This window comes from Oncorhynchus keta, chromosome 18 (genome assembly GCF_023373465.1).
Source record: "Oncorhynchus keta strain PuntledgeMale-10-30-2019 chromosome 18, Oket_V2, whole genome shotgun sequence".
Taxonomy (NCBI): domain Eukaryota; kingdom Metazoa; phylum Chordata; class Actinopteri; order Salmoniformes; family Salmonidae; genus Oncorhynchus; species Oncorhynchus keta.
In genome coordinates, this window is record NC_068438.1 from 22836311 (window position 1) to 22854348 (window position 18038).

Below are 18038 nucleotides of genomic sequence, written 5' to 3' on the forward strand. Positions count from 1 at the left end.
GGTCTAAATACTTCCCGAATTCATTGTATAGTGTGTCTATCTTATTTATGATTATCATGATCTACCAATGCCAAGACAGATACAGAGCTCTGTTCACTTGATTTTGAGTTTACCTTAAATTAACATGAATCATACCCACCCTCAACTCAAAAGAAAATTATTGTCCCTCTGCCTCCCTCTTTTTTAGCATGCGTTTGTGCAGCGCGAGCGGCCCGACTCTGTCCTGATGGACCTGATCCTGAGGACCAAGGTTGCGGTGCGAGAGTTGGACAACCTGCAGTACCGCAAGATGAAGAAGATCCTCTTCCAGGAAGCTCACAACGGCCCTGCAGCCGAGGCACAGGACGGAGACGAGGAGGTCAGTCACCCAATCTGGCTCTGCTCTCCTGTGGAGCTTAGTTTGAGAGCATGGTTTATACCAGAACCATCATACTCTTTTGAAAAAAATCTAGGTAGGATAATAATAATATTAATAATAATTATATTTGATTTGTCAAAGTGTATTTCCCACACTCAATAAGGTAGAAAACAAGACACAAACAAAATTCATCAACAAAAAGAAGAAAAAACAGGAAAAAACATTCACAATACATCAAACCACTTTAAGCGATCAAACAATAAAAACCTGCTTGAATAGTTAGCTCTTCAGTTGTGTTTAAAACAAGTAAATTGTTCAATGTAAGTTTCTCTAAATGCACTCTTAACCTTATAATATTACAGTTAATTATTATATTAAGGTAGGCCTGGTGGGTCTTAAAGATTTTCTTAATATTCAGTTGTTCGTTTTTATCTTCTGCTCATAACCTGCTGTAGTTGACGCACTGTCATTCAGAAAGTATTTCACTCACCTGTGTCTTGCTGTTGTTATGGTGTTGACCCCAGGAACCGGAGAACAGTGGCAGGACAGGCACAGTGAGCAGCGTTGGCAGTAACCAGTCTATCCCCAGTATGTCGATCAGCGCCAGCTCCCAAAGCAGCTCTGTCAACAGCTTGACCGACGCCGGAGATGACAAGAGTGAACTGGACATGATGGAGGGAGACCACACGGTCATGTCCAACAGCTCCGTCATTCACCTCAAACCGGTGGGTAGAGATGATCTTAGAGCTGGATCCGCAGGCAATGTTCCCTCAATTTATCTGGGATACTAAACACATTTCTGGTCTGCTGAGCGCAAACTTGAACGTTGTGAAAATTCTGTGCAACTTCTGGCACACGTTTACTGTGAACACTGAGGCTGTACCCGCATTAAGTTACAGTGATGATAGTGACCAATTAGGCTACTGTGGCTGTTTATCATAATGTAGGCCTATCAGAGTGGCCTGCCATAACAAAACAGTCGAGAAAATGCATCTTATGACATTTTAACATGGAAATAGCTGTTCCATCATTCAGCCTACAGTAGCAGCCGATGTGTGGTGTTCAATGTAGGCCTACATTCCATGAGATTTATGAAACAGGTAGGGATTGTCAACCTGTTTATCCACTTGTCCTTCACACAAGGAGGTAACTGAAAATGTTGTTGTTTGTTGCAAGAAACCACTTTTCAAAATAAAATGCATTATTATTCTCATACCATTATTAGAGATTCAGACAAATTATGCTACCCTCTGTCTATTGGCTGCTTAGCTTATTCAAGCCGGTCTCAAAATACAACACTGCCCCTTTAACTCCCGGGTGGCTCAGTGCTAGAGGCGTCACTACAGACCCTGGTTCGATCCCGGGCTGTATCACAACCGGCTGTGATCGGTAGTCCCATAGGGCGGCGCACAATCGGCCCAGCGTCATCCGGGTTAGGGGAGGGTTTGGCCGGGGTAGACCATCATTGTAAATAAGAATTTGTTCTTAACTGACTTGCCTAGTTAAATAAAGGTTAAATACAAATGATTTGCAAATAGGGATACTGCAGCTCTGATTGGTTATGGTGCACCGGTCTGTGTGGAGTATCTCTTGCATAGTTCGTTTTGTTTCGGGAATGTTGCGTTGATTTGATCACATTTCGCACAATAGAAACGTTGATAGTGTTAACTAAAGGGGAGCACCAGAAAGTAGAGTGAAGTTCACTCTTGTGCTTCTCGGTGCAGGCTGATATTTCTTCTGCGCTGCAGTCCCAGGGGATCTTAGAGGGAACATTGCTCGCAGGATAACTGGACACTGCGTTAATAATTGTGAGATGATTCAGTGATATACAAGACATAGTGTTTCCTGGTGCCTTTCACAGATTATTTGTTTATGCTGTTAATGTGCTATGTTGTATTTGTTTCTTCAGGAGGAGGAGACGACTTATCGCGAAGAGTCGGAACCTAACAGCCGGCCGCCCACTGAGCCCCAGTCTCCCCCTGCACACACTCCACGGCCAAAACACCACCGCAATCGCGAGCACTTTGCCACAATACGCACAGCCTCCCTGGTAAGAGCCCTAGAAATACAATGATACTGTAGATAACATGATTTTAAAATGGACCCTTAAAGGCCAAGTGCAGTCAAAAACATGATTTTTCCTATGAAGATGGAATAATACTGTAGAATTGTAATAATTATTATAATGCCCTTTTAGTGTAAGAGCTGTTTGAAAAGACTGCCTGAAATTTCTGCCTGTTTTGGTGGGATGGAGTTTTGGCATGCCTGGTGACATCACCAGGTGGTAAATTGATTAATAGACCAATAAGAAAGAGTTCCAAACCTCTCTGCCAATAACAGCTAGTTTTTATTTTTCCTCTCCCCACTCAGACACCTCCCAGACAGTCCTAGCAAAATTCTTGCTTGAGAAATTGATCTTTGCTAAGAAACTGTTTATTTTTCTTTTTGAGTATTTTAATTGAAAACAATCACGGTAAGGTACTTAATTGTTACCCAGAAATAATTTGATATTGAGATAAAGGCCCAATTCAGCTGTTTTTTAAGTGTCTGCTCCTGTAGGAGATAATAAGCTGAACCTAGAGTTCTATGATAAGCCCTATGTTTCCCCCAGGTGACCCGTCAGATGAAGGAGCACGAGCAGGACAGTGAGCTGAGAGAGCAGATGTCAGGCTATAAGAGGATGAGGAGGCAGCACCAGAAGCACCTGATGGCCCTGGAGAACAAGCTGAAGGCTGAGATGGACGAACACCGGCTCCGTCTGGACAAAGAGCTGGAGAACCAGAGGAACAGCTTTGCCCAGGAGATGGAGAAACTCATTAAGAAGCACCAGGCCGCCATGGAGAAAGATGTACGGTCGTTTGCTCACTTACTCCATACTTACTTCATAATTCATACTCTGTCTAGATTCTACTACTGTTCCCTAGGTCTCTGTTGAATATTCTTGTTTGAAATGTTCAAGTGTTTAATTTTTGTGTCTCTGCAGGCGAAGACCTTTTCCAATGATGAGAAGAAGTTCCAGCAGCACATCCAGAGCCAGCAGAAGAAAGAGCTCAACAGCTTCCTAGAGTCCCAGAAACGAGAGTACAAACTCCGCAAGGAGCAGCTCAAAGAGGTAGAGAATCACACGCGGTCATACAGATGAACACAGATGAACACAAAGGCTTCAATCATTGATATATCATTTCAAGAAAAAACACGATATGCACCATTGCTTGCCTAGATAATCCTCTCAGTATGTCAGACAGACTCAATGAATGACAAACCTCTACAGAAAATGTGCAAATATGGACAGCAAGCTCCCATGTCGACTTGCTTAAAGCGGCAATCCGCAGTTGAAACGATAACAAAGCATACTCCCACTGAGGATGAGGGGTGTGGCTGGAAAAATTGTAACCACACTTAAGTTCATAGACAGAGTTATGGATGCAAGGACTTTATTTTATTTTTTATTTATTTCACCTTTATTTAACCAGGTAGGCAAGTTGAGAACAAGTTCTCATTTACAATTGCGACCTGGCCAAGATAAAGCAAAGCAGTTCGACACATACAACAACACAGAGTTACACATGGAGTAAAACAAACATACAGTCAATAATACAGTATAAACAAGTCTATATACGATGTGAGCAAATGAGGTGAGATAAGGGAGGTTAAGGCAAAAAAGGCCATGGTGGCAAAGTAAATACAAAATAGCAAGTAAAACACTGGAATGGTAGATTTGCAGTGGAAGAATGTGCAAAGGAGAAATAAAAAGAATGGGGTGCAAAATAAATAAAATAAATACAGTAGGGAAAGAGGTAGTTGTTTGGGCTAAAATATAGATGGGCTATGTACAGGTGCAGTAATCTGTGAGCTGCTCTGACAGCTGGTGCTTAAAGCTAGTGAGGGAGATAAGTGTTTCCAGTTTCAGATATTTTTGTAGTTCGTTCCAGTCATTGGCATCAGAGACCTGGAAGTAGAGGCGGCCAAAGAAAGAATTGGTTTTGGGGGTGACCAGAGAGATATACCTGCTGGAGCGCGTGCTACAGGTGGGTGATTCTATGGTGACCAGCGAGCTGAGATAAGGGGGGCTTTACCTAGCAGGGTCTTGTAGATGACATGGAGCCAGTGGGTTTGGTAGACGAGTATGAAGCGAGGGCCAGCCAACGAGAGAGTACAGGTCGCAATGGTGAAGTATATGGGACTTTGGTGACAAAACGGGTGGCACTGTGATAGACTGCATCCAATTTGTTGAGTAGGGTATTGGAGGCTATTTTGTAAATTACATCGCCGAAGTCGAGGATTGGTAGGATGGTCAGTTTTACAAGGGTATGTTTGGCAGCATGAGTGAAGGATGCTTTGTTGCGAAATAGGAAGCCGATTCTAGATTTAATTTAGGATTGGAGATGTTTGATGTGGGTCTTTACAGTCTAACCAGACACCTAGGTAGTTGTCCACGTATTCTAAGTCGGAGCCGTCCAGAGTAGTGATGTTGGGCAGGTGCAGGCAGCGATCGGTTGAAGAGCATGCATTTAGTTTTACTTGTATTTAAGAGCAATTGGAGGCCACGGAAGGAGAGTTGTATGGCATTGAAGCTTGCCTGGAGGGTTGTTAACACAGTGTCCAAAGAAGGGCCAGAAGTATACAGAATGGTGTCGTCTGCGTAGAGGTGGATCAGAGACTCACCAGCAGCAAGAGCGACATCATTGATGTATACAGAGAAGAGAGTCTGTCCAAGAATTTAACCCTGTGGCACCCCCATAGAGACTACCAGAGGTCCGGACAACAGACCCTCCAATTTGACACACTGAACTCTATCTGAGAAGTAGTTGGTGAACCAGGCGAGGCAATCATTTGAGAAACCAAGGCTGTCGAGCTTCCCGATGAGGATGTGGTGATTGACAGAGTCGAAAGCCTTGGTCAGATCAATGAATACGGCTGCACAGTAATGTTTCTTATCGATGTCGGTTAAGATATTGTTTAGGACCTTGAGCGTGGCTGAGGTACACCCATGACCAGCTCTGAAACCAGATTGCATAACAGAGAGGGTATGGTGAGATTCAAAATGGTCTGTAATCTGTTTTGTTGACTTGGCTTTCGAAGACCTTAGAAAGGCAGGGTAGGATAGATATAGGTCTGTAGCAGTTTGGATCAAGAGTGTCCCCCCCCCTTTGAAGAGGGGGATGACCGCAGTTGCTTTCCAATCTTTGTGAATCTCAGACGGCGCGAAAGAGAGGTTGAACAGGCTAGTAATAGGGATGGCAACAATTTCGGCAGATAATTTTAGAAAGAAAAGATTGTCTAGCCCGGCTGATTTGTAGGGGTTCAAATTTTGCAGCTCAGAACATCAGGTGACTGGATTTGGGAGAAGGAGAAATGGGGAAGGCTTGGGCGAGTTGCTGTGGGGGGTGCAGTGCTGTTGACCGGGGTAGGAGTAGCCAGGTGGAAAGCATGGCCAGCCGTAGAAAAATAGACTGACCATCCATGATATCTAAATGATAGTTTTAACCATGTTTTGAGGCTATACAGTGTTGTTTACATTTACGTTGTTTGCAAACATTGGAAAAACAAGCTCTATTTTGGCTACTGATGGGGTACGACAGTTGAACTAAACTAATGTCCGCCCTTGTTCTTCCCCCAGGAGTTGAATGAGAACCAGTCGACCCCTAAGAAGGAGAAGCAGGAGTGGCTCTCCAAGCAGAAGGAGAACTTCCAGCACTTCCAGGCTGAGGAGGAGGCCAACCTGCTGAGGAGACAGAGACAATACCTAGAGCTGGAGTGTCGACGCTTCAAGAGGAGGATCCTCATCGCTCGCCATAACGTGGAGCAGGACCTAGTGAGAGAGGTTAGCTGTAATCACTCAGCTCTCCTCATTCATACAGTCCCTTGTTTCTCTCAATCTCCTCAAAAGAGGGTCCCCTTGCCTGCTCTCGGTCTTCGTTTTGTAACAATGGCTCAGCTGTGTGTTCTGCTCATTTTCCTACTTCTATACATAGTTCAAACATTCCTTTCGAATACTGCCCGTTGTCTTATAGAATGCAGTTTTCTCCTAACCTGTATGGTTTCTCCTCCCTGCCTGTCCGTCTGTGTGTAGGAGCTGAATAAGCGTCAGACGCAGAAGGACCTGGAGCATGCCATGCTGCTGCGGCACCATGAGTCCATGCAGGAGCTGGAGTTCCGCCAGGTCAACACCATCCAGAAGATGAGGGCTGAGCTGATCCGCCTGCAGCACCAGACAGAACTCACCAACCAGCAGGAATACAACAAGAGGAGGGAGAGAGAGCTCCGACGCAAACACGTCATGGAGGTCCGACAGCAGCCCAAGAGCCTCAAGGTGAGCACACATTGTATACTAACAGACAAATTGTTGTTTTCTTTTACTGTTAACGGCCGTTATGTAGGAGCCTGACCCCTCACTGTTCTGTTTGTCCTCCCTCCTCTGTCCCAGTCCAAAGAGCTCCAGACCTGACCCCTCTCTGTTCTGTTTGTCCTCCCTCCTCTGTCCCAGTCCAAAGAGTTCCAGACCTGACCCCTCACTGTTCTGTTTGTCCTCCCTCCTCTGTCCCAGTCCAAAGAGCTCCAGACCTGACCCCTCACTGTTCTGTTTGTCCTCCCTCCTCTGTCCCAGTCCAAAGAATTCCAGACCTGACCCCTCACTGTTCTGTTTGTCCTCCCTCCTCTGTCCCAGTCCAAAGAGCTCCAGACATGAAACCTCGCTGTTCTGTTTGTCCTCCCTCCTCTGTCCCAGTCCAAAGAGCTCCAGACATGAAACCTTGCTGTTCTGTTTGTCCTCCCTCCTCTGTCCCAGTCCAAAGAGCTCCAGACCTGACCCCTCACTGTTCTGTTTGTCCTCCCTCCTCTGTCCCAGTCCAAAGAGCTCCAGACCTGACCCCTCACTGTTCTGTTTGTCCTCCCTCCTCTGTCCCAGTCCAAAGAGCTCCAGACATGAAACCTCGCTGTTCTGTTTGTCCTCCCTCCTCTGTCCCAGTCCAAAGAGCTCCAGACCTGACCCCTCACTGTTATGTTTGTCCTCCCTCCTCTGTCCCAGTCCAAAGAGCTCCAGACCTGACCCCTCACTGTTCTGTTTGTCCTCCCTCCTCTGTCCCAGTCCAAAGAGCTCCAGACCTGACCCCTCACTGTTCTGTTTGTCCTCCCTCCTCTGTCCCAGTCCAAAGAGCTCCAGACCTGACCCCTCTCTGTTCTGTTTGTCCTCCCCCCTCTGTCCCAGTCCAAAGAATTCCAGACCTGACCCCTCTCTGTTCTGTTTGTCCTCCCTCCTCTGTCCCAGTCCAAAGAGTTCCAGACCTGACCCCTCACTGTTCTGTTGTCCTCTCTTCCTCTGTCCCAGTCCAAAGAATTCCAGACCTGACCCCTCACTGTTCTGTTTGTCCTCTCTTCCTCCCTCCCTCTGTCCCAGTCCAAAGAATTCCAGACCTGACCCCTCACTGTTCTGTTTGTCCTCTCTTCCTCCCTCCCTCTGTCCCAGTCCAAAGAATTCCAGACCTGACCCCTCGCTGTTCTGTTTGTCCTCTCTTCCTCCCTCCCTCTGTCCCAGTCCAAAGAGCTCCAGACCTGACCCCTCACTGTTCTGTTTGTCCTCCCTCTGTCCCAGTCCAAAGAGTTCCAGACCTGACCCCTCACTGTTCTTTGTCCTCTCTTCCTCCCTCCTCTGTCCCAGTCCAAAGAGCTCCAGACCTGACCCCTCACTGTTCTTTGTCCTCTCTTCCTCCCTCCTCTGTCCCAGTCCAAAGAGCTCCAGACCTGACCCCTCACTGTTCTGTTTGTCCTCTCTTCCTCCCTCCCTCTGTCCCAGTCCAAAGAGCTCCAGATTAAGAAACAGTTCCAAGACACATGTAAGATCCAGACCAGACAGTACAAGGCCTTGAGAAACCACCTACTGGAGAGCACACCAAAGTCTGACCACAAGGCTGTCCTGAAGCGTCTAAAGGAGGAGCAGACCCGCAAGCTGGCCATCCTGGCTGAGCAGTACGACCACTCTATCAACGAGATGCTCTCCACACAGGCTGTGAGTCACACAGAGACCTTGAAAACACTGCAGGGAGGGAGGCAGGAGAGGGATACGTTTCTAAAAAGCTGACTACTGATGATGGGCCTTTTGGCAATGAGGTCCTTTATCTACTTCCCCAGAGTCATATGAACTCATGGATAACATTTTTATGTCTCTGCTTGTAGTTTGAAGGAAGTTGCTAACTAGCACGCTAGCAGATACCGTATGCTTCCAGTCATTGTGCTAATCCTCATTAGCAAAACTACCTCTATCTTCCTTCATACTGGACACAGAGGCATAAAAATGGTATCCACAAGTTCATCTGACTCTGGGGAAGTAGATACGGGCCTCATTGCCAAAATCCCGAAGTATCACTTTAACATTGTGCTGACCCCCTGTCTGGCACCCCTCGTCTCTAGCTGCGTCTGGATGAGGCTCAGGAGGCTCAGTGCCAGGTGCTGAGGATGCAGCTGCAGCAGGAGCTGGAGCTACTCAACGCCTACCAGAGCAAGATCAAGATGCAGACGGATGCCCAGCACGACCGTGAGCGGAAGGACCTTGAGCAGAGAGTGTCGCTCCGGAGGGCCCTACTGGAGCAGAAGGTCTGATCTTCCATACTGGGAACATTTTTTTTTTACATGGGGTGCGTCACAAATGGCACTCTATTCCCTGTATAGTGCACTGTGGTCAAAAGTAGTGCATTTTAAGTGGATAGGGTGCCATTTGGGATGTAGTAATGGTGTATTAGTGGCAAAAAGCTTAAATTGAAATTGAGGCTTTATTTAATTTCAAGCTCCAGAGTTTGCTCTTATCATTGCTAAACCAGTGTTATCTTTACATGAAAATATTATGATACTGAGCAGCTGTGTGTACGTGTGTATCTTCAGATTGAGGAGGAGATGCTGGCCCTTCAGAACGAGCGTTCGGAGAGGATCCGTAGCCTGCTGGAGCGCCAGGCCAGGGAGATCGAAGCGTTTGACTCAGAGAGCATGCGTCTAGGCTTCAACAACATGGTGCTGTCCAACCTCTCCCCAGAGGCCTTTAGCCACAGCTTCCCAGGGGCCCCAGGCAGCTGGGCCCACCCCCAGACACAGCACCATTCTGGGGGCTCTCAAGGGCCACACTGGGGCAGTGGAGGGTCAGGGCACCAAGGTAGCCATCACCAACACCACTATCACTCTGGTCAAGGAGGGTCCCCCATGCAGCAAGCCTGGGGCCAAGGCATGCAGGGGGGCGGGGGTCCTCAGCCGTGGGGCCACCCGTCGGCACTGCCCCTGGGGGCCAGAGGCAGTGGAGGAGTGCAGAACAGCCCCCAGGCACTGAGCAGGACAGCCTCAGGGGGGCGCAGTGAGCAGGCTATGAGCAGGAGCACCAGCGTCAACTCTCAGATATCCAACGGGTCGCACCTGTCCTACACATAGACTCCCAGTCCCAGAGTCAGAGTAGGATGCTGCCAAGTCCACAGAGCAGAGTGGGACAGTATGGGCTGAGCTCTACTACACCTCCACCTCTCTTTCACACATTTCTCATCCCCTCTCTCCTATTCCTCTCCTGTCCTGTGTACAGATGTGAATGCGTGTGGAAATAAATGTTTGCTCAGGTCAAAAGGGCTGAAAGAGGCACACCCCCTCTACACATCAGTTTATTAGCACACATACAGATCAGTTCTTCTGTTTCTATAGAAACCATTCAGTGTCAACACTAAATACTTATTATTTCGTGTTCTCTCTCTTAGAAATAATTTTAATGTACATTTATGTGTTATCCATAGCCACTGCTCTCCTTTTGCACCACTGAGACCACTGTCAAAAAGCCTTTTGACATCTGCCAACTGCTTTTAATTTAAAAGTTGCTTAGTGTCTACCAATCACAGCAAACTAAGACAGCCCAGGAAATACCCCTGCTCCAAATTTGATAATATATTGGCCCATCTATCTATCCAGTTACTTTATTATTTATTTGTTTACTCTCCTTATGCTAGCCTGCTTTTATGGTCATTTTAAATCGCAGAGATTGTGTCTTTTTCCAAATCTGAAGAAAGTTTTGCGTTCTAAAATGTTTTAACAGGGAGAGGTTTAATAAACTGCTCAGATACCGTATAGAGCTGCTTGACAATACCGGAAACAAATGAAAGTTGGTTTGACATTAGATTTTAGGTTTGAGATTGTGAGGAACACTGGGACACAATGTTGTTGGCTTGTATTTTGGCCAGCTTCCATGAAACTCGATTTTGTTGTTGTAGCCAAGCCTACTTTTAAGCCAGGCAGTTGTTATTAAACATCTCACAAACTTATTTACTATCAACCCCTGTTGCAGGAATGTGGTGAAATTTTGTGAATAGGATTTTCTTAAACGTTTTTACATACAAGAATCTGAGGGTTTTGTAGAATTAGATCAATTATATTTTGGCTGTTATTATTTCTCCTTTTTTATTAAGAAAGAAAGATAATAGTTTTTTTGTAATTGCAGCTGGTAAGAGCAAGAGAAGTTTGTGTTTTTAGCAATGTCATATCATCGAGGTAGGATTTTTGTTGTGAATTTCACAGTTAGACTTTGAAAGATTTAAATGTTTACATTTAATATATTGAAGAAGCAGTAACAGACAGTGAACCTTTTTATATCAATGTTAGCAATGTTAGCATTTTGCCAACATTTAGTGATCTGCATTTTATTTTATGCCTCCCTGTGGGAGTTTAAGCTGCTAATTTATCCATTTGCCAATAAGAACACTAAAGCAGAATATGAATGTTTTTAGATGCTACTCTTTGTATTTGTCTGTTTCGAATGCAAAGCTAGGGGTCCAGGCTAACCATAGCTTCAACTATGGCCACATTCAGCTGTTCTGTACTACTGTAGTGTGTGGCATTGGCCACTAGGTTGCAGTCTTCAACCGCTCTTTAGGCCATAATAGCCCACCTACAGTAGATCCAAATCTTCACTGTTGTTTAGGGTTTCCAAGTGGGTCGGTGTCTCTCATAGCATTACTACATCAGCCAAAACCAGAGGGACATGGCAGATCCATAATAAACTATAGGCTTAGCTAACAGCTAAAAGTGTATATGTATGTTAATACTCAGTAAGATGGTGCCTTTTTATGCCCTGATACTGATCATTTATTCTCAGTGTAAAACTGGCATATTTTTTATGTTTTAGTTCAGCTCAGATTTATTAAATAGTTAACCAAGTTTGTATTACATTTCTCATCATTCAATGAAAATGATGTAATTCAGGAAGAGAGGATCCTAACATCTATCCTCATGTACCTCTGAAAATGATGTCCATATCAGGAGTTTTGCGAAGTGATCAATTGAACAGAAGTTCTAAAGGTGATAATATCATGCATACAGGTACTTGAGGGCTGGTTCTGGGTGTCTGCTGTGCGGAGGATGACAGATTGTGAGTTCCATCTTAGTTGGCTGAATGATCGAGGAGGGGATCAGTATAATTAATGATGGGCTACATGATTGTCCCATACAAGAGCCAAGACTCTGTAATACCTTTAATAAGAACCCTGACATTTATCAGTTGATTTTATTTTAGTGCCTTTAAATACTGCTGCCTTGTCAAAGCACTTTATACAGTACATACAATGTATACAGTAAAACACATGGTAGTTTGACTTTATTTTAGGCACAGCAACATGAGGGATGAATATTGTGTGTCTGTATTATGTGGTTGAGGTGGGGAAGTTGAAAAGTTTAGCTAATAGTTTACCTTAAAGTCAGATACGTAGTGAGGATTTGAATACCTGGGGTTAATTACAAGTGAGTTAGCAGAGTCATACCAGTATGTAGACCTATTTCTATGGCTCTATGGAGGATTCATGTTGGACAAGAACGAACCAGATTATGGTATATGGTGACAGGGATAGTTAAAGGACTTTTATTGTATGCTTGGTTAAAAAACACCTTTTGCACTAAATGTTGCAGGCCAGGTTTAACATGAAGTAAGTGGGCACAGTAGAGCATAGCTTCCATAAGTAGGACAAATTATATATGATTTCAGAATGTGTTTGAAAAGGAAAGATTTAATCTCAATGTAATGGCTGTTTTTGACCATGACAGCAGGCTTGGCAAGGAGTACATGTTGTGGGAGCTGGTTAATGTAATGCAGTCAGTGTTTAAAATGATAATGGTCCACAACTTGAGCAACGCTAAAAACTCTGCAATCATGAAAAAAGAGACCATCTCATCACCCTAAAAGTAACAGTGGCAGGTAAATGAAGTGCATATACTTGTTAGTTACTGGTGTTCTGCATGTAAATATAACACTCGCACTAAATGATCATTCTACACTTATGTTGGTGAGTGGTTAAAAAGTGGTTAAAGCTGGAATCCTTAATGGTAAAACTGCCACGTCCATTTGGGATGTTACAACAACCGAAGTTACTGCAAAAAACGAACACTATTTTTTTTTACCACACTGCTCAACGCACCTCTCAGTTTCGTCCACAAATTAATAACCAAGGTGCTGGGGCGGACAGTGGCACTGTTTCCCCTAATGCGGATTCCATCTTTTAAAGGTGGCAAAGCACTTATGTAGTTATTTCCTTGGACACCCACAGTGGGTTCTATGCGATCTCGTTCTCTCACGCATGAAACTGCTTCTTTCATGGGTGAGTTTATGCCATTGTGGTTCCCCTCTTTATTTTCTCACCCTCCATCCCTCAATCACCAAGTCTGCATTTCCTATGAGGGTAACTATCTCTGTATGGAAATCTAAAACACTTTAAAAACATATATATTGAGAAGGCCACAAGGCTTTAAAAGACCTAATGTTGCAGATATCTTAGGAAATTAAAGTGGGGTGAAATGTTCATATTGTGTATATCAACAATTTAAGAGATTAAACGTTTTAACTAAACTTTCTTTGTGACGAAGAACATTAAAAAAAAAAAAGAAATCTATAAGACTAACATTATTTAACTTGACAGACACTAACCAAATATTAAACAACGTTGAGATTGGTATGAGGGTCTGTAAAAGTAACTGATGAAAAGTGAGCTTGGTTGTGTGTACACTGACTCTTACTGCTTCCTGTGCATGCATAGCCTACAGTGTCATTTTCCTTTACTGTCACACACTTTGTTAGTCATTGCACCCTTCATGACACCTGTCATTGCAGTAAGTCTGTACTTCCTGTGTTTCCTTCTACTCCACCCTCTCTACATTCACATCCACCAGATTAGTACCTATTCTGATGTTTGTTCTTGTTGAATGTGATGCTACAATTGTGCGGCAAAAACTTGTTTGATTTTTTACGGGCACAAAGAGATGCAGGAGAAGTTTGTTTTAAATGGTTGCAGACTCTAATCCCCCAATACAATTCTCATTATCTGCCTCAGAATCATATCCAACTGTCCTTTCCAAAAAGCAGGCATGGGTTTCATTATGTTACAGTACATAGGGCTGTGAGTGTGTCCCAATACTCTCCAAAACCTTCCACCTCATGTTTCCTTTCATTTGTAACCACAGAGAGTTGAAACACCTCAAAAGGTTAATTTACCACTATAATGCTTATACCGACCAAGTCTTCTATGATCAGTGGTCGGGAAAAAAGGTATTTCTGATTATTGGGACCTAGCCCATGTTCAGGTCAACAGCTTCTTAGGTCAATGGTTAATTCACATGTCAGGCCAATGAAAGGTCCTTGCTATCCATGGTCCTTGGGATGTCCCTACCCCATTGGAGTTGACATTTTCAAATACTTAGGGTTTAGGGTAGGGATGTCCCAAGGATCCCGGATAGCACTAACCGCCAATGAAACCTCATCTCATACGAGATCGATTGCCAACCCATCACACCTTTTTGTTCATGTTTTTTAAATATAATTTTTTTGTGAGGGAGACTACTTAGATATTTTTTAGTCATATTTGTTTTAATGATGTACCAAGGCTTCTCCACCAACCTGGATAATGTTTTAATTATAATTTAGCATTGATGGTGTCAGCTAAAGAAAAATGGAGGTCCTCCCTCTGGTCAAACACTGTGCCATCCCAGAGCTGCCAAGCCCAGACACCACTGCATTGTTTCATCTCCAGAGTTCCCTTTGGCTTGGCCTGATGGCATGACATTTAAAAAATAGCATGATGTGAGCTATTTGATTCTGGTCAGATGGTCAATGTAGAGGCTTGAAAAGATTGAGTGGTAATGGGCTACTTATGAAAACAGAGGATCCATTTCTATGAGGATGTCAGTATTCTTCCTTGGCACAGCATTACCACTACAACTCATATATAACCTGTATTAAAATGTATAAATTGTGAAACCTGTTATTGAATGTCTGAAAGATTATGAAGATTATACATACATTTTCACCAAAACAAAATACAAAAAAGTTCATTGAAATGTGTAAAAAGATTCATGAAACAGAAGAATAAAACTAGGATCAAATCTACTATTTTGTTTGTATTATAATGACTATTGTGCTGGCAGAGGGATATTGAACAGAAATCAGCTGTAATAAAGTAATTTTAGTATATCATTTGTGTCCTGTCTTTTCAATTTGGAGCATAAGAAATTTGAACATTGTGTTAGAAAATGTTCACTTTGTACAGAATCATTGAGCCTGGTTGCCATTCTTTGTTCAGTTATTACATTCCACTACCTGTACTGTCATTTGCCAAATTTGGAATATGTATGGCACAATTTCAGTGCTAACAGACATTGCATTTTAATTCCATAATTTTTAAATTTATATTATATATATATACACTATATATACAAAGGTATGTGGACACCTTCAAATGAGTGGATTTGGTTATTTCAGCCACACCCGTTGCTGACAGGTGTATAAAATTGACCACACCGCCATGCAATCTCCATAGACAAACATTGGCAGTAGAATGGCCTTATTGAATAACGCCGTAACTTTAAACGTTGCACCAACATAGGATGCCACCTTTCCAACAAATCAGTTTGTAGGCAAGCAATAAACATTTCAGAACTACTCGTCGAATAAGACATGGGAAAGATTACGAATTTTGGCAAATATATTTATTTATAGACTAATACACTTGAAACAAATAGCCAAACCGAAAACTGCAGGCATTACTAGTGCCTCCCCGCGATCAAACCGTCATAAAAAAAATACATGAAACGCTGCCTAAAACGTGAGGGGGGAGCTTTTCGGCACAACACCGGAAATAACTCACTGGTAACGCATTAACTTTGCTGGTGCATGCAGGCAAAGCTGCCCATGAACATTGAAAACATGCATGTTAGCTGGCTAAATAGCGATACAATGTTATATTTGATCAAGTAAAATCATATTAACTTCCCAAATAAGTTATTAATAAGCAAGCAAGCTAAGTGTTCTAGCTTGCCAACAATACAAAAACTCAGTTAGCTGGTGCTAATTGCTATCTAGCTGTATGTAGCATTGCGTATAACTAACGTTAGCTAGCTAGACCAACCAAGATTAGCTAAACATCTTGCCTACATGAATGTTATTGATATTCACGGACTTGGATACCATTAAATCTGCTCCCATCACGACGAATAAAGGTAAGATACTTTACTTCCAATATTTGTTGTTAGCTGGCAATGATGCATGTCACCAAGATTGAGTTAGCTAGCAGCTAGCTACCCTCTCACTGAACACAGCTGATCAACGTTCCTCCCTACTTAGCTAGGACATCTGCTAGTTTGCAAAGACCAACATACTGCTTGTTTGGTTTGGGCTTGAGTTCATGTGCTAGTGTTGATAATCCCTGAAATGTCCTTGCTTTCAACCAAAAAACAAACCGTGTTTGCAATCCAGATCTAAAATTGGCATTGCTTAATATTGTTATCTTTCTTCAGGACTAGCAGTTCTCATGTTGCTGCCACCAGTACCTTCACTATTTGTCTGCATAGGACCGTAGTGTAGTGTATGTATGTTCCCCTATGGTTTAACTCTCCTCTCTACTCTGTCTCAATGTAGAAGCCCCAGGATGGTGTGTGAGCTGCTTGTCTCCTCACTGTGGTTCCTTTTTGTAATATTTTGGGTGGAGACCATAAGCGTGTGGCTATTCCTATGTATTTTCTACCAGGACCAGACATTTTATCACTGGGGAGATGGGTATGAGTATCTAATCATATTTTACACACAGGCAACTTGCTGATTTTCAATCGTCTTACAAATATCCAGATGAAGTATCAAACAGACCTTCCTTTCTCATTGTGTTACTACAGGGTATTTGCAGATGACCCTGGCCAAATGCTGTACATGTTGAGCAGGTGAGTCCTAATTTTGATTTCTATCTGTTCTTAGATGTGATCAGATTAAATGCAGTACTATAACTTGTATCTGAAATGGGAAACTATACTGTTGTTAATAGTTATTACCATGTAGCATGTCACAAGAATGTGTTTACAGATACTGACAAGTGAATAGGCATGATCCGGTCATGTTTTTGACACTTTCATGAATAAAGTCTCCATTGTCCTCTTTCGACAGAGTGGATCCCTCTGTACAGATGCAGACCTGAGATAGGGAAAGAATATGAGGAACAGCACATCGTGGATTGTTGGATGGATCTCTCCAGATATAAAATGATGGGAGCTGTATGTTTGAGCCACTCCTATAAAATAATGAGAACAAGTAGTCGTTTTCTACCTCCCTGCTACTGGTTCCCTCTTAGATTTAGCGCATGGTCTTTGTCAACATGAACAAACTGCATTGAATGCAGTTGGATTGTTGTTGGATATGGGTAGAGACACCCAGCTTGGTGGGAAGAACCAGGGAGGGGGTCCTGCAGTAACTGGAATTGATGCATAGTAAGGCTGCTAAGTGTTCCCCACCAAAGCATGAACCATCATACACATGTTCTATTTCTATTGTCTGTGTTAATATGTGATATAGGTCAAAAAATGTGAAAAACACTTGGCAGATGCTTTGAAAAGTTTTTTTAACTGCAATTTAGTCCATAGTCTGTCATTTTTGTGGATTTTGGCAGACTTGCACATTATCATGGTTGTACACGTTTGTTTTCACAAATCTGTCTATATACATAATCCGCTTCAGTCTGGGCACTTACATGACAGTGTCACTGGATTGTTTTGTTATGTAGAATACTAACATTATTGACATGACACACATATTTAATGAAAAGCTTTACTCTTGGAAATGTTACAACATTATGAAAATATAATTTGCACTCATCAGTATTTTGCATGTTTTGAAATTTGCGCTCAAACTAAAATGTTGAATGAAGCTTTTTTTGATGAAGATCAAAGTTCTCGGTTTCCTTGTTTTTTGATGCTGTTGTAAAGCTCACACCTCAATAATAATGTCATGAATGCCTTAATAGCAAATGAGGAAAATTATTAGAATCCATAGATTAATTCCACATTTCGATTTGTACCTGTTCATAACATGTCAATTGTCTTAATTAAAAGATTGTCCTTCTGTAATGTCAGGCATAGCCTAAAACAAGTATTGTCTTTAATGTCGACTTCTTGTTTAGGAAAGTGACATGTCAGGTATTAAGCTGGGCAGTGACATCTATGGTACGTTTGTTTTTATTTCTTTGCATCCGAAGACAGAATAAATTCTAGCTTTTTCCAAGCTTGTTGTTGCACTTCTATTTCAAACAGTTTTATGCTACAGATTGGTTGTCAGTATGTCATTTCTCGATGTTATATTCCAATACAGTAGAGGGCGATATTTTATTTTTGTAGCTTGCTTTCCGACGTAGAATCGTTTAAATTG

At 42.9% G+C, this 18038-nt stretch overlaps 1 protein-coding gene across 1 annotated transcript in view; it reads left to right on the top strand.

The window, feature by feature from the left end:
* LOC118371706 (serine/threonine-protein kinase TAO1) overlaps positions 1-14825 on the top strand; it is a 37792-nt gene extending 22967 nt beyond the window's left edge. The window contains exons 11-20 of the mRNA XM_052467630.1: positions 188-358; positions 883-1083; positions 2268-2408; positions 2970-3206; positions 3342-3470; positions 5979-6182; positions 6432-6671; positions 8151-8363; positions 8765-8947; positions 9233-14825. Of these exons, the coding sequence (XP_052323590.1) occupies positions 188-358; positions 883-1083; positions 2268-2408; positions 2970-3206; positions 3342-3470; positions 5979-6182; positions 6432-6671; positions 8151-8363; positions 8765-8947; positions 9233-9766 (2253 nt within the window). The 3' untranslated portion in view covers positions 9767-14825. The remainder of the gene's footprint in view (positions 1-187; positions 359-882; positions 1084-2267; positions 2409-2969; positions 3207-3341; positions 3471-5978; positions 6183-6431; positions 6672-8150; positions 8364-8764; positions 8948-9232) is intronic.
* Positions 14826-18038: the final 3213 nt, after the last annotated feature.